A 16,235-nucleotide genomic window follows, 5' to 3' on the forward strand; every position below is an offset into this window, starting at 1 on the left:
ACGCTGGTGCTGCTGGCTCCGGGCCCGGCTGGGTGCCCGCAGGACCCTGCTCCTGGTGGCCGGTGGCATCCCCGGTGCTGGCAGTCGAGGGCTGGATCCCAGGGTGATGCAGGGATGTCCCATGGCAGCGGGATGCCCGTGTGCATTCCATGAGCTCCGCGCTAGCTCAGTTGTTCCATCAGGCCTCCCACGGGGCTGTCGCGCCCATCACGTGCCCCGGGTCCACCTGTGACGGATGGAAGGGTGCGGGACACGGTATCACGTCAAGGCTGCATCAGCATCATGTGCCCAGCAGTGAGTGTCAGTGGGAGCCAGCCCCCAGCTCAGGGATACTCATGGTGGGGACGCCATTCACCCCCCGCTATCACCCTCAGGACCCCACTTCACCCCCCAGCACCACCCTTGGGCTGGGGCAGCGAGCTTTGATGGGGCCGTGTGTTGGTGCAGGCACGATGGGTGATGCAGTGGGAATGGGGGGCCACAGCCCCATCCCTGCACCCCCAGGATGCCCAAACCCACTGAAAACCATCCCAACCCTGTCCCCATCCCTGTTCCCATCCCTATTGCCATCCCTATCCCTGTGCAGCTTTGCCTTCATCTTCCTCTTCCTCACCTGTGCCGTGCCCTACCTGGTGTGACAGTCAGCTGAGCTGCCAGCCCCTCCCTGGGCTGGGCACAGCTATAAGTGCCGGGGGCCGGGCAAAGGGTGGCAGAGGGAGCTGGGAGCTGCTGCAGGTGAGTCCGGGGGTGCCGGGTTGGGGTTTGGGGCGATGCTGCTGCGGGCCCTGTGTGTGGGATCCTGCCCCATTCCCACTGGGCTCGGAGCTGGGTCTGGATTTAGCCCCAGCACCCTGGGTTTGGGATGATGTGTTTTGGGGCACACAATGCCGTGGCACTGTGCCATGGGTGCAGTGTGAGGTGCATTGCGGGGCAGGAGGGGCTGACTGGGGCCATGGAGGGCTGCGATCAGCCATCAGAGATGGGATATCCCCGTTCCTGTGTCTGGGGGATGCTGGAATGGCCCCGCTGGGCAGGGGGATGTGGGGAACAGGACCCATTGCCAGCCAAGCAAATCCCACGATGCCGGTGCCTGTGTCCCAGCCACCAGGAAGTGGTGGAGCCGGTGACCCCGGTGAACCGGCTCTGAGTCACTCCGGAGGCTCCGGGTGACAGCCCATGTCTGGCCCACGGGACCGGGCACACGGAGCCGGGAGGGACACCCGGGCACAGGCTCCCATCCCTGAACCACCTCATCCCCGTCCCCAGGCACCACAGCAGCGATGGCAACGCTCTACCCCTCCCTCGAGGACATGAAGGGCCACCAGATCCTGCAGGTCAGTGTTGGCGCAGCAGCGTTACGGGGGGTGAGCTGACCCCGATGGGTGTCCCCTCCCTCGGAGGGGCCCCAGGGTGGGGGGCAGCACCTCGAGCAAACCCCATCTCCTACAGGCACAGGCAGCAGCTGGGGTGAGGACCCCCCCAACGACGGTGGTCACGGAGAAGCCGAAGCTCAGCTCAGGCACCGGTAACGTGGGTTGTGACTGGTTCTCCCTGTCCAGGGGCTGTCTGAGGAGGGAGGGACAATACTTCCTAAGGGGGGCTCAGCTGAGACCCCTCCATGTCTCACTGTATGGGATGGGGATGGAGTGTGGGGGTTCTTTCCGCATGTCTGGGGGGCTCCTTGCTCATTATGGCTGTGGGTTGGGGACCCCCCTCACTGAGGCCACTCCATGTCTGCACAGCACCACCCTTGCTGTACCCCAACCTGGCCGAGCTGGAGAACTACATGGGACTCGCCCTCTCCAGTGAAGAGATCCAGAAGAACCTGCAGGCCCTGAGCCCCACCGGGCCCCCCCCGGGGCAGCTGGTGGCCCCCCTGAGCGGGAACAATGCGGGGCTGCGGCGCGCGGAGATCAAACCGGGTGTGAGGGAGATCCACCTCTGCAAGGACGAGCGGGGCAAGACGGGGCTGCAGCTCAAGAACGTCGACCAGGTGAGGGCTGGGGCGCTGCGGGGCTGTGCACGGTGTGACATGGCATGGGAGGGGGTATCATGGCATGATGTATGTGACGTGACTTGGTGCATCATGGCATGGCAATGTGTGGCGTTAAGCGGCACGGCATAGAATCATAGAATCACAGAGTGGTTTGGGTTGGAGGGAGCTTAAAGCTCCTCCAGCTCCAACCCCTGCCACGGGCAGGGACACCTTCCACTAGAGCAGGTTGCTCCAAGCCCCTGTGTCCAACCTGGCCTTGAACACTGCCAGGGATGGGGCAGCCACAGCTTCTCTGGGCACCCTGTGCCAGTGCCGCACATCACGGCACGGTACCTGCCCGCGCGGTGCCATCGCTCCCCCGTGTCCCCAGGGCATCTTCGTGCAGCTGGTGAAGGCCAACTCGCCGGCGGCGCTGGTGGGGCTGCGCTTCGGTGACCAGATCCTGCAGATCGATGGCAGGAACTGCGCGGGCTGGAGCAGCGACAAGGCGCAGCGGGCGCTGAAGAAGGCGAACCCCGAGAAGATCGTGATGGTGGTGCGGGACCGGTGAGTGCCGGGCGGGTGGCTGCTGCCGCTGATCCCGGCGCTGATCCCGGTTCTGATCCCGGTTCTGATCCCGGTTCTCCCCACAGGCCGTTCCAGCGCACAGTCACCGTGCACAAGGACAGCAATGGCCACGTCGGCATCGTGGTGAAGAAGGGGAAAATCGTGTCTCTGGCCAAGAACAGCTCCGCTGCCCGCAATGGCCTCCTGACCCACCACTACATCTGCGAGGTGAACGGCCAGAACGTCATCGGCATGAAGGTAGGGGCTGCGCTCAGCCGTGGGGCAGGAGGTGCCATGGAGCCGTGAGGAGCTCCCATGGGATGGGGGCACCCCATGGACCCACTGCACTCTCCCGCAGGATAAACAGCTCATGGAGGTGCTGGCAGGGGCTGGGAACACGGTCACACTGACCATCATCCCCACCGTCATCTACGAGCACATGGTGAAACGGTGAGACCATGGGGCCATGGTGCCCACCCCAACCCCACCGGGGTGCCCCAGGGGGTCTCCCCCGGGCTCTCCCCACTAAGAACCCATTCCCTGTGCCCAGGCTCTCGGCAGGGGTGGTGAAGTCGAGCATGGACCACTCCATCCCTGACCTGTGAGGCCATCGCTGCTGGAAGCTTCATGGGCTGCTGAAGGTACCCCACAGCATCCCCAAAAGGGAGCCCCTCATGCCTACAGCAGCCAGTGGCACCAGGGGAACCTCCAGCCTGTGCTGTCCTCTCCTCCCTCTCATCAGCAGGGATGGGGCATGTGCATCCCTGTGTCCCTGCTTGGGGCAGATGGCAAAGGCTGGCTCCAGCCAAAGCAGACACAGACCCAGCGACGTTTATTACATCCACCAACAGACAGCGAGTACAGGACCGGGGGGCGGGGGGGAGCAACAAGAAAAGGGGGGTTACAGCTTTGTCAGTTCTGTATTTAAAAAATATATTATATAGATTTGTCTTTCAAATATAATCGTTACATTTATTTCTTGGCAAAGCTTTGGATAGTCGGACAGACGCGAACACACATCCACAAACACATTGCACAAGAGGCGGATGGCCCAGCGCCCGCCCTGGCTCCCACATCCATCACCCGGCACCGGGAGCTCTGCCCCCTGCCATGGGGGACATGGGGAGCACAGGGAACGCAGGACACGGCGTGTGTCCCATGGGAATGCCGGTGTCGGGGCATCGCCGGCTCCCAGGGCACCCATGGGAGGTGGAGTGGGGTTGGGGGGGGAAACACTGTTAGTTCAAGTCACGAAGAACCCACTGACATTCATGGGTGGGAGCCCCAATCTCGCGTCCCGCCGGCCCCCGCTGAGCAATCGTCACCATCGCTGCTGCTCAAAAGGGAAAGAAAAGGCATTTTGTTGTTCCAGAGGCCACCAGCAAAGCAGGGATGGGGCTGGAGCAGGCGCAGGCGCTCGGCCCCTGCCCGCATCCCTCACTGCAGCCCCAGCTCCAGCACAGGGATCACCGGCATCACCGGTGCCAAAACCACAGGAGCCCCTGGTCCAGCTCCATGGAGGCCAGAGCCCAACCACTGGGCTTCAGTCTGTACCCAAAACAAAGTGAATCTAGTGCAAAGCAAAGGGATGGAGGGAGCCGGGCTCCCCCTGGTTCAGGGATGCAACGGGCAGCCCGAAGAGGAGCCGAGCCAGGTCCTCGTCCCACCTGGGGGAGGAGGATGGAGACCAAAGCGGGGCCACAGGCCAGGGCGAAGGTGCCCCATGGGCTCCACCACCTCCAGCGCTGGTCCCTGTGCCTGGGCAGGTCCCCCCCATCCTCCCGCCCACAGCCAGACTTTGCTGTCACGGTGCAACCTGCATCTGGAGCAGGAAACGCATGTGGGGAGTCCCATCACCCCCCCCAGATCCCCCCCCCACTGTCATCGCCCACCCTGGGGCAGGGCAAGGACAACCAAAAAGCACGTGCAATGATGGGAGAGCCCACCCATGGGTGCAGCCTCCCCCCAGCCAGCAGCACAGGGTCCATAGGGCAGGGGGATGCTAGTACCACACCCCACATCGCCACTTGGCACCTCTCTTCCAGCACCATCCTTCCCCCATCCAGAACAAAGGATGGAGAGGGGGGGACAGCGCACCCCAATGCACCCACAGACCCCCCCCATCCCCTTCCTACCCCCAGGGCTGCATCCCACGGGACAGCAGGGACACGCTGGGGCTTTACAATCAGCAGTCGGGTCCCTGGGGGCAGTCGGGGGGCTCTGGGGAAGGGGGGGGTCAGGGCTGGGCGCTGCCCCCGGGGCTGGCGACGGGGCGACAGCCCATCCTGCGGATGGAGTGGAGGGCGACGGTGCAGCAGCCGCGCAGCAGCGAGCTGATGTTGTAGATGGGCTGGCCCTGCCGGCGCTGCGAGCGGCACAGCCAGGCCACCGTGGGCACGGCCGGCACCACCACCGCCAGCAGATCCACGATGAAGTGGCGGCTCCAGTAGCTCTTGGACGGGGCGGCCTCGCAGCCGGGCACCTCCAGCGGCTCCTCCTCTGCCGCGCAGGCGATGGCCACCGAGGCGCTGGGGGGCTGCCGCACTGCTGGGTTGTTGCAGGGGACACCCCCCCCTTCGCCGCCGGCACCCACCGCCGCGGCGTCGGGCTCGGCCACCAGCAGGTCCGTGGTGGGGTTGGAGAGCTCGGGGACGGGCATCGTGTCTTCCATCTCGGACACCCAGGCCGAGGTAGGGCTGCCCAAGCTGCAGGCTTGGGACTTCATCACCTTCTCCAGGATGGTGTCCAGGTCGGGCTGGCAGGGCACGAAGTCTGTCTGGATGGCCCGTTCCTGCATGCAGCTCGCCTGCACCCCGGCCTCCGCGCTGCCCCGCAGCAGCTTCTCGTAGGTGGAGCTGGGGGGCAGGCGGGAACCGGGCTCAGCCCCCATCTCCAGCGGGTCCGTGTGTCCGGGAGCATCCTCCATGCCCATGAAGCCGCTGTCGGCCCCCTCGTCCAGCGAGATGGTCTGTGAGCCCCCCACGTTGCGGTCCCCGGCCCCCTGGTCGCTCAGCTTGGTGTATGTGGAGCTGCGGGTGAGGGATCGTGCTGGGGACCCCCCGGCCGACTCACCGGCCCCCTCCTCCTTCAGCGCCCCATTCTGCGCCACCTCCATGCTGTGCAGCAGCGTCTCCAGCTTCTTGTTCTGGATGTTGATGTCCACGAAATACTTCTGGAGCCCTTTGTCCTTCTCCAGCAGGTTGTTCTTCACCGTGTCGATGACCTGCTTCAGCTGCTTGATCTCCTTGCGGGCCTCCTTCAGCGCCAGCTGGGCCTCCACGCGGTGGCATTCCTCCTCGATCCAGTCCTCCTGCATCCGCGAGAGCTGCGTCTTCAGGTCCTCGATCTCAGCATCCCTGCGAGAGATGGGGAGGGCACGGCCATGGTGCTGAGCGGGCTGAGAGACCAGCCTTGTCCTCACATGCCCAGCACTCAGTTGGAACCATATCAACCCCGTAACACTCATAACCAGGACCCAGGGATGGATCCAGTGGCTTGGGGACCCTTGGGAGCGATGCTGCAGAGCACAGGGCTCTGGTAGGTGCCGCGGTGGGAGGTGGCAGCTGGCACACCAGCAAGGACGTGCCTAAGCCCGAGAGGAGCAGATGGGGATTAGCCACCCTCTGATGATGAAATTCAGACAAAGCAGAGACTTAACCAGGGGCACGGGGCAGAGCAACCACTGCAGGTGGGATCTAAGGGCTCTGCATCCCAGCTGGATGGGGATGCCCATGTGCTTGTAGTGCCACAGTGAAGCTGTGAACCCGGTGCCTGGGCATGAGCCCATGGACAAGCTGCAGTGCTGGGAATGCCTGGAAGCACCAGTCCCATACAGGAGCTGCTGGTGCGGGTGACAATGGCAGGACCCGTGCCAGGGGACCCGTGCCCGCTGCTCCCATCCTCACCTGTCCTGCAGCCGCTCCTGCGTGTCCTTGAGGCGCGCTTTCAGGTGCCTGATGCACACCTCCTTCTGCTGCAGCGGGGTCAGGTACTGCTCCGGCGTCGGCGGCTTTATCCCATGGTTGTCGCTGCAGAGGTTGTACTTGGCCGAGCGCCTGCGGGGACACACATGTCACCCACCCGCCGGTGCCAGCGTGGGCTTGGCAGGGGGGTCTCAAGGGAGATGCCTGCTCTTGGGGTGCTGGGAGCATCCCAAAGGAGCCCTGTGGGCAGGAGGGGCAGGGTGGGTGTCTCCCACCACACTGGTGCTGCCCATGGCTGCAGAGCTGCAGGCTTCATGCGAGAGCATGAGCAGAGCCAGGAGCAGGCGAGCACCAAGGTCTCTGTGCCCAAAATGAGCTTTCTGGGAACGGCAAATGCTGATGGAAACCCCAGGATGGGATCAGCCCTGTCAGGGATGGAAGTGGAAGGTGGGTAATGGGTTTGGGATGGAGCAGCTCTGGAGCTGGCGGCTGTCCTGCCCATGGACAGCGAGACAAAGCATCCGGCATCCGCTCCGGGCTGGGCCAGCGGCACGTCCGGACCCTCCTTGTGCCACCACCGGGGTGGATGAGGTGACATCTCTGGCCTAAAGGCCAGGGGAGCACTGAGAGCAGGGGCTGCCTGGGACAGGGCTGCACGTCTGGGCTGGGGGAGATGCAGAGAGCTGAGCACGGGATGCTCCTGCACTGCTGCAGGGTGGCCCAAAGCCCCTGTGCATGGCAGCAGGGTGGTGGGGACACTGTGCACGGCAGCGGGACAGCCCAAGCCCCGTGCATGGTGGCAGCCTTCATCCACAGACACAAGCATCACGTCAGGAGCAGCCAGGCAGGACCATGGCCTTACAGCACCCATGACAGCAGGATGGCCACTGCTTTGTGCTGCAGCGCACACAGGCTCTGATCACCAGGTCACCCTCCAGCACTTCAGATCCTCCCAGGTCCTGGCTGGGGACAGGCAGGAGCAGCAGAGCCCAAGAACATGCCAGTGCCTGTCCCACAGCTCAGTCCCGGCTGTTCATGCCCTGAGCACACCGGGAGCTCTGGCCAAACCTCCACAGGGCAGCACAACGGGATGGAAGCGAAGCTCTTGCCCACCATGCCTTTGGTCCTGAAGGACCCGGGTGCTCCTCGGAGCGCAGGAGGGACACGTGCAGCGTGCAAGCCACAGCCACGGCAGGAGCAAGGGATGGGGTGCTGAGCTGCCAGGCGGGGGGACAGGGAGGGAGAAGACACCACAATGACAGCAGAGAGGTTTGGAGGAGGATGAGGGGGTCATTGGGACACAGCAGCGGCTCTGCCAGCTCCGGCTCCCGCAGCTGCCGCGGCACAGCCTCGCTCCACCGGCCCCTGCGCTCCTGTCCCACCGGCACCGGCACCATGGGCGCTGCTCCCCCGGCCCGGGGGCACCCGCAGCCGCCCTGGGGCCACGGGTGATGGGTTACCTTGGGGTGGGGCTGCTGTCGCTGCCCTTGCAGGAGCCAGAATTGCTGCTGCTGCTCAGCGAGGAGGTGCCGTAGGTGTCCCTCCCGGGGGGCGAGGGGCGCCTGGAGGCAGGGAGAAGAGGCTGTGTCTCAGGCCGAGTGGCTGAGGGCGCTGAAGACTTAAAGAAGGAGGCAAAGCCACTCCGTCCACAAACCCCGCGACTGCCAACCACCACACCGAGAACACACAAGACAAAAGGACAAAACAAACAGCAGGGATCAAAATGGCACGGACATGGCGACGGGCACAAGGCAGGGCTGGGGGGAGAGGGGGGGATGCCCACCCGCTTCCCTGCTCCCTGCGTGGAAGCCCCTGGATGCCGGCACAGCATCCCCAGCACAGCAGGAGCCCCTCGGGAGCGCCCTGGGAGCCTGGCAGAGCTGGAGGCACCCCACTGCTGCTGCAGGGCAGCACCCACATGGGCAGAGCTGCCTCCGCTCCCTGCCAGCGCTGCTGGTGGCAGCCAGTGCCTGAACAGCAGCAGCTCAGGTCATGGAGACATTTGGAGAGGAATAAAAGCTTTTTCCCCCTCTTCTTGTTCTCGATCAGTGCAGCTCAAAGAGAGACTTTCCAAGGGCTGACCCAGCTCCCAGCCTCACCCAGTGCCTGCACTGCTGCCGGGGCCCTTGGCCACTGCCTGCCATTGCCCGGCTGCGGCAGGGGCGGACAGGGAGGGATGCAGCGCTCGGGGGGCTGCATGCACGGACGGGAAAGTGCCAAAGCCAGGCTGGGGCTCGTGCTGCAGCGCGGCAGCTCGTGGTGAGGAGGGGATCGGCTCGTCCCCTCCCTGCTGCCAGCCCGGGGCTGAGCTGGTGCCCGGAGCCTGAGCCATATTCACCTTCGTGATCCGGTGGACGAGCGTCGGCTCCCCGGCAGGGACATGGCCACGGCGCCGCGGGTCCTGGGCGCGGGGAGCTGCGGGGTAAATGCAACAGAGAGACGAGGTGAAGGCAAAGAATGGCCCTCGGGAGATGGGGACCAAGCAAAGGTGAGCCCCTGCACCACAGCACCAGGTTAGTCCCCAAAGCCAGCTGTGAATGCATCCCCTGCACATCTGGGCTCTACCTGGCTCCCATGGCCCAGTAATGCTGAGATGGTGCATGTCCACGGTCCTACCCTCCAGGAGACGCTGTGGGCACAGGTTGAGCACTTTCTTAATTTATAAGGCAAAACAGAAGCATTTCAGGTCCTTGCCCATGGTCTGAGCCCCTTTCCCACCAGTCTCCAGGCACGGGACAAGCTTTCTCCTGGCCTATGTCCCTGTCCCTGCCAGAGAAGGGGAATCTGGGATACAGGGTGCCTCAGGGGTGGCACCTCTTGGAGCAGAGATGGGACATGGGCTGTGACTCCCAGCCCTGGCCCAGGCAGGGTGCCTGCAGTGGGCTGGGACCTGCTGCTCTGAAGTGAGTCGGAATCACGCGTGCTCCAGTGAAACCGGGTGAGGAGGCACAGATCCGGCGTGGTGCGGCAGCAGCAGCAGCTAATCCCTCGGGAAACACAGAGCCCGTTTGCCTGTAAATAAATAGGCCACATCCAGAGGCTTGCAGCCGCCAACAGGAGCTGCTTGAAGAGGCAGCACCTTGGGATGTGATGGGATGTGAATGCTGCAGCGGAAGGGAGCTACAGAAAGCATCTGCTCAGCACATCCATCCCGCTGAGCATCCCATGGCACCGCTGTGCTCACAGGCTGCCAGGGCTGGCCGGGATGCCAGTGAGCCCTCCCCATCCCCATCCCATTCACAATGCTGGTATTTATCCCAGATTCTGGCAGCTCCAGCCCAGAGCAACGCGAGCGATGGGACCAGCCAGCTCATAACTGATGGGCAACTGGAAACACCAAGTGCTGCCCGGCCCTGGTCCAGGGGAGCACAAGGAGCAGGACAAGAGGGTGGACAGGAGCGAGGAGGGAGCACGGCCAGCTCATCCCAACGCAGCCTTTTGCATTTGCCACCCCAGGGTTGTTTTCTCCAGCTGCCTCCTGCCCAATGCCCAGAGCCCACAGCAGCCAGCTCAGGCCTCTCCTCTGCCCAGGATTCACTATTCCCTGATCCCAAAACCAGGGCATGAAGAGCCCAGAGATGCAGAGAACCTCAGCCCTGGCAGGCACCATGCCCCACACCAGGGGGGTGCCAGCACTCCCGGGACCCAGCAACCAGGATTTGGGGATCCTGCTGCTGCCCTCTGGGATGGATTTGCCAGGGGATGGCCCAGGCATGAAGCTCTGCCCTGTCAGATAACTGCTCCCGGGCCCATGGCGTGCACGGCCGGGTGGCTGCGGGCTCTGCTAATGCAGCAGCGTGAATCAGCATCCAGCGAGCTGAGCTGGCGCCGGAGCATCCTCCAGCAGCTCCATGCAGGGCTGCAGCACAGCACAGCGGGGCCAGCCTCTGCCTCGCTTATCCTGCTGCAGGGCACTCCCCAAGCAGCTCCCAGGAGGGCTTTAAGGACATTCGTGGCCATGCAGGTTAACTCCTTGCCCTCTCACAGCCGCAAGCCCCGTGGTACCCAGCATTGCTGCTGCCTCCTGCTCTTCCCCGGTCGCAGCAGTTACCCGCACGCCAGCCCGCTCTGCGCAGGGGTCCCTCTGCGCTCCATTAACCCCAGGTCAATGCCAGCACCACAAAGAGCACACATGCATCCAGCACACAAGCTGGTATCATGCTGGGGGCTCCCACGCTGCACCCCAGGCGCCTGCACCAGCATCCGCAGCCGGGAAGGGCTCTGTGGGGAAGCGGGAATCGGCCTCACGCCTGCTGAGCTCAGTTCCTCCTCCTCCCACTGCTGCAGACGCGCCTGAGCCCACGCTCGATGCCTCGCACGGCATCAGATTTAGGGTGAGAAGCTCCAAGCAGCCCCGTGCTGCCGCCAGCAGGCACTGCGATCCCATGGAGGGGTGAGCACCATCCTGCACCCTGCCTGGGTCCCCTTCTCACAGTGATGCTGAGCTGCGCATCACCTCCCAGGGTACCGGCTCTCACCAGGCTGCCTCACGGCAGCTTGAATTTAACCACTGGTAATAAATAAATCATCAGTGACTTGATTCCCCGAGAATGAAAGGGCCATTTCAGTCTCTCCAAAAGCCTCGGGCTGCTGAGGGCAGGCAGGTTGGGCAGACTGAGCACCAAAGCTGAAAACACAGCTTCACACATGGTACGTGGTTAATTCACATCTAAAGGCTGAGGGAATCACTTCTCTGCCCTTAGAATGACCACTATGGCACATACCGGGATGAGCAGCTGCAGTGCGAAGGGAGCAAGAGGAAATCCAAGGTTATCTCATCACATTTGGAATGCAGGAAAGGAAGGAAAACCTCTGCTTTCCTGGTGATGTGCAGAGGGGTCTGTTCCGGCGCTGCTCATTGATTAGGGATTAAGAACAACACATAGAGAGGAAATAAAAAGTGTTCAAAGAGGAATAACTGCGTCCCTGAGCACGCTGCCTGCTCTCCAGCAAGGAAGAGAACAGCAGCCACGAGGGCCAGGAAACAGGGAGGCAACCAAGAGCAGGTCACTAACATCTAAACCCCATCTAATAGAACCACAGAGTGGTTTGGGTTGAAGGGACCTTAAAGCTCATCCAGCTCCAACCCCTGCCACGGGCAGGGACACCTTCCACTAGAGCAGGTTGCTCCAAGCCCCTGTGTCCAACCTGGCCTTGAACACTGCCAGGGATGGGGCAGCCACAGCTTCTCTGGGCACCCTGTGCCAGCGCCTCAGCACCCTCACAGGGCAGAGCAGCAGAACTCCCTGCGGATCTCCCAGCCCACAGAAAGGCTCTTTTGAAAACAGCAGCACAAAATGGGGCTTATTCTGTGCAACAGAATGAGCCTGGGGGATTCATGCTAAATAAAAGCAATGGACCTTGATAAGGAAACAGATGGAGCTATAGAATGAAAAGCTGATAGCACACATGGGTGGGATGGAGCACAACCGTGCACAAGGGCTTCTCGCCCCAAGGAGAGGAGATCCCCACGCCCTGCACTGGGACAATGTGTTGTAACCACTCCAAGCACTCTCTGTGTCTGCTGCGGTGAGCAGGGCTCAGGCAGGGATAGGCAGGGATTGCCCCTCCTAGAAGCTTCTTGCATGTGAAACTGGGCCACACGACCCCTGGAGAGACCCTCGCCATCACCTCCGATGATTCCTCAGCTTGTTGCTCTGGGGTTTCATGACTCCGGGCTCTGGAGCATCCAAAGCATCTTGTTTTGCTCAATCTCTGCAGCGTTCAGACGGCGCCTGCTGCTGCGCTGGCCTGGGCAGCCCCACCAGCTCGTCCCATGCCCATGGGGAGCACACAGGACATTGAGGAGCAGGCACCAGCTTGTCCCATCCCCACAGGGAGCACACAGGACATTGAGGAGCACATGAAATCCTCTCGCAGCCCTGGCCCATGGCAGCACTCCTGCCCTTCCCTGGATTTCTTACTCTCTTTTGCCAGGGTTCCCTCCCCTGCCAGATTCCCTGACACATCCTGCGTTAGGAACACTTTGCGGCGGTGGCACCAAGCCCAAGTGTCTGAAAGCAGCTTCACCGACGGTGCAGAAACATCGGGAGAAGAAGGGTGCATTCCCTGCGGATCCCTCCCTGCAGGGCAGGAGATATTCAGCCTTCCAGGACTAACAAGGTTAAAAGCAGAGAGCAACAGGGGGAGGGAAACCACAGCTTCACTTTCCCAGGGAACTAAAAGCCCTTCCTGCCTTTCCGATTGCTTTTCCTCCACACCAAAAATAAGCAAAGCACCCAACATGGCAACCAAGCAGCAACCTGATTTGGGACAGACCAAACAGCGACAGTGCCGGGGTCAGTGTGTGTTTGGAATGGGGCTGGGATGCAGTTTAGGGGTGGGAATGAGCAGGATCCAGCAGCTGGGGTGCGGTGAAGAAGGGGATCAGCACCATGGGCACCATCCGAGGCAGGAGGCGAACGCTGCCGGGTGCACAGTGATGATGTCTGTGCTCCTCCTCCTGCCACAGGGGATATTTTGGGAGACAGGATCTGCGTTGCTCCAGCTTGGGAGTTTCCAATGGAGCAGCGCTATCTCCAGGAGCTGGGAACTCTGCTCCCTACTCCAGCAGAGACGGGCTCATCCCAAAGCTTCACCTGGGCCCTGGGCAGAGGGAGATGCTCCAGTTCACACCAGGGCAGAGCGCTCAGGGCAGGGACAAACCACACAGGACGTTTATGCAACAGCCCCAGAAAGATCAATTTTGCTCAGAGTTGTTGTATCACGTAACGAAACGCAGGAGCACCTCCTTTATCCCCTCGTTTGTTACAGAACGCTGAGTTGACACCCAGAGCTTACAGGAAAGCAGAGCCCATTCCAACAGATCGGGTTCTGCAGCTCATTGCTTTTCCAGCTGACCTGGCCACGGCGCCGGGCGGGAGGTGGCAATTCCTGACCCTCAGTAGCTAAAAATAAGGAGCTGGAGCAGAGGGAACAGGCTGGTCCTTGCGGAGGCCTCTGCAGGCAAAGGGGAAAGGGCTCCATGACAAACACTGCAGCAGCAGTTGCCAGGAGAGTAGGAGCAGGATGCCCGGGATGCGGATACCACGGTCCCACCCCAGGCTGGGCAGGTTTGGGGGTACACATGAGATCACAACACACAGCACATCCTGTGCCAGCGCTCTGCTGCAGAGCTCAGCCAAGGGCCGGTGAGGAGAAGGAAGAGCCCACTCCTTCAGGATATGACGGCAAAAACATGGAAGATAAATCCAGCTTCCAGCACAACAGTTACTCCTCCCCTCCGCACCCTTGCATGGTCTCGGTGCAGCAGAAGCAGTCTCCCCCCTCCAGCGCCCACCTTGAGCTGGGAATGACGGTGGTCACGGTGGCTCAGCCCTGGCTCCCTGCACCACTGGGCCTACTTTGCCACCCCACCAAACCTCCCATCCCAGGCACAGGCATTGCCCCCTCCTGACCCCCCCCACAGGCTCCTTCGCAGCCCTGGCACCCCGATTCACACATGGGGTCACACAATGGGGGACCCTGGTGTGTGATAAGCACCAGGAGCGCACAGCGGCGGGTTTCGGTGCGACAACCAGAAGCAGCAGCACTGACCTTGCAGGGAGGAGAGAAACGAGCTCCCGGCTCATCAGGCAGCTCATGTGTTCCCGTGTCCCTTCCGAGATGGAGCATTAAGCCATTAAATCATGAAACCTCAATGGCACAGCAGCTCCGGCTCCTGCAACGCCCCACAGTGCCGGGAGGGATGCCTGGATGCTGCACGAGCAGATGTGGGTCTGGTGCACGCAGGGAGAGTCTGGCATACGAAGGGAGGCTCTGGTGCATGTGGTGTGGGTCTGGTGCATGCAGGAAGAGCCTGATGCATGTGATGGAGGTCTGGCGCATGCAGGGAGGGTCTGGTGCATGCAGGGAGGGTCTGGTCCTCCAAGGATAGACTGGGGCATGTGATGCGAGTCTGGCACATGCAGGGAGGGTCTGGCGCATGTGATGGGGGTCTGGTGCATGGAGGGAGGGTCTGGTGAGTGTGCTGCAGGTCTGGAGAGCATCCTGTGTGTCCGATGCATGCTGTGAGGGTCTAGTTCCTGCAGCATGGGTCCGGTGCTCGTGATGCAGGACCGGTGCGCATGGTGCGGGTGCAGGTGCATGCGGTGCAGGTCCAGGTACATGAGATGTGGGTCTGGCGAGTGCGATACGGGCCTGGTGCGTGCCATGGGGTGCCGGTGCATGCACTGCGGGTCTGGTGGGCGTGCCGCGTGCCCGGTGCATGCAATGCGGGTGTGCTGCGGGCCCGATGCGCGACCCGCCCCGAGCACCCCCAGCCCGTGCCCCCCCTCCCGCACCCGCGCTGCGGGTCCCCCCCCCCCCGCCCCGGTCCCCAGCCAGCAGGGGCCGAGTGCCGGCGGCCGCGGGGGCCCCCCCGCCCCGCTCCCCGCTCACCTGCGCGGGGCCCCGCTGCCGATGTCTGGGGCGGCAGCGCCGGCGGGGGGGAGTCAGCGACCTGCCGGGAAGGGAGAGAAGAGCGGGCGGTGAGCGGCGGCGGAGCGGGGCGCGGGCCGGTGACACCCCCCCCGTCCCCGGCATCCCGGTGCCCCCCCCCGCCTCCATCACCTGCGCCGGCCTCCATGGGTGCGGCGGGAAGGATGGAGGGATGGATGGAGGGAAGGATGGAGGGAAGGAGGGATGGAAGCAGGGAGGGAGGGAGGGATGAGCCTTGCAGCTGCGTAATTTGCCTCCCTCCTCTGCGCTCTTAAAGCGACGGCGGCGCCGGTGCCGCCCCCCCCCGCCGGGTTTCCCCCCGTCTCTATGGCAACGCCCCTCTGCCGGGATGCACAACCCCAGATTTTAAGGAAAAGCCGGTTTTTGGGGTCCCTCCCCCGCGGCGCAGCCCCGCGGGTCCCTGGGCAGGGGAACGGGTCGCGCTCCGCTCCTCTCCCCGCGTAACCCCGGAGGAGGAGGAAGAGGAGGAGGAGGAAGGGGAGGAGGAGGAAGGGGGAGCCCCGCGCTGCGGCCACCCGGCCCTTGGAGTGCCCCCAGCGCCGCAGTTTTCATCTAACCAGCCCAACTGGGAGGACGGGACATCCGTGTGCTCGCAGTGACGCACTTCACACAGCCACATAAATCCCGGAGCGATGATCCGCTCCCTGCTCGCTACCGGCCGCCAGGGCCCCGCTCCGGGCGCCACCGACAGCCAGCGGGACCCGGCACACGTGGGAGCCTTCCCCGGCTGGCAGCGGCTGCCACGGCACGTCCGATCTCCCGAGCACGGCCTCGTTATGGTGTGTTTCCTCCGGCAGCTGTCAGGTTAACCTTTCGAACTAAGGAGCAGACGAAGGGCGAGGCTGCTTTGTGCTTGCTGGGAGCCACCAAGCAACATAGAATAAACCAGGTTGGAAAAGACCTATGAGATCATCAAGTACAACTGTTAACCCAGCATTGCCAAGGCCATCACTAACCCATGTCCCCAAGTGCCACATCTACGTGTCTTTTAAATACCTCCATGGACAGTGACTCCAGCACTGCCCTGGGCAGCCTGTTCCAATGCCTGAGCATCCTCTGGGGAAGGAATTGTTCCTCATCTCCATCTAACCCTGCCCTGGGGCAGCTTGAGGCCGTTTCCTCTTGTCCCATCCCTTGTTCCTTGGGAGCAGAGACCAGTCCCCTCCTGGCTCCATCCTCCTGTCAGGCAGTTGCAGAGAGCAATAAGGTCCCCCCTGAGCCTTCTCTTCTCCAGACTAAACCCCCCCAGGTCCCTCAGCCGTTCCTCATCACACTTGTGCTCCAGGCCCTGCACCAGCCCCAGTGCCCTT

At 62.9% G+C, this 16,235-nt stretch overlaps 2 protein-coding genes across 5 annotated transcripts; one reads left to right on the forward strand and one right to left on the reverse strand.

Moving 5' to 3' along the window:
* Positions 1-718: 718 nt before the first annotated feature.
* Positions 719-3,517, forward strand: SDCBP2 (syndecan binding protein 2). Its single transcript, XM_030503118.1, has 8 exons — positions 719-735; positions 1,267-1,334; positions 1,450-1,525; positions 1,743-1,993; positions 2,367-2,542; positions 2,629-2,800; positions 2,901-2,992; positions 3,093-3,517. Exons 2-8 carry the CDS (start codon positions 1,281-1,283, stop codon positions 3,145-3,147), a joined length of 876 nt encoding a protein of 291 aa, XP_030358978.1. The 5' UTR covers positions 719-735; positions 1,267-1,280; the 3' UTR covers positions 3,148-3,517.
* Positions 3,494-15,145, reverse strand: SNPH (syntaphilin). 4 transcript variants are annotated; one of them, XM_032920279.1, is made up of 6 exons: positions 15,037-15,145; positions 14,866-14,926; positions 8,804-8,880; positions 7,926-8,027; positions 6,448-6,597; positions 3,494-5,898 (listed from the first exon to the last, which is right to left on the reverse strand). In XM_032920279.1, exons 3-6 carry the CDS (start codon positions 8,845-8,847, stop codon positions 4,779-4,781), a joined length of 1,416 nt encoding a protein of 471 aa, XP_032776170.1. In that variant the 5' UTR covers positions 8,848-8,880; positions 14,866-14,926; positions 15,037-15,145; the 3' UTR covers positions 3,494-4,778. The 4 variants fall into 4 exon arrangements, with proteins under 4 accessions (XP_032776170.1, XP_030358926.1, XP_030358927.1 ...); XM_030503066.1 differs by lacking the exon at positions 15,037-15,145 and adding an exon at positions 14,023-14,244 and having other exon boundaries at positions 7,926-8,126; positions 14,866-14,905; XM_030503067.1 differs by lacking the exons at positions 14,866-14,926; positions 15,037-15,145 and adding an exon at positions 14,023-14,712.
* Between the last annotated feature and the right edge of the window lie 1,090 nt (positions 15,146-16,235).

Source organism: Strigops habroptila, chromosome 13, assembly GCF_004027225.2.
Source record: "Strigops habroptila isolate Jane chromosome 13, bStrHab1.2.pri, whole genome shotgun sequence".
NCBI classification, from domain to species: Eukaryota; Metazoa; Chordata; class Aves; order Psittaciformes; family Psittacidae; genus Strigops; species Strigops habroptila.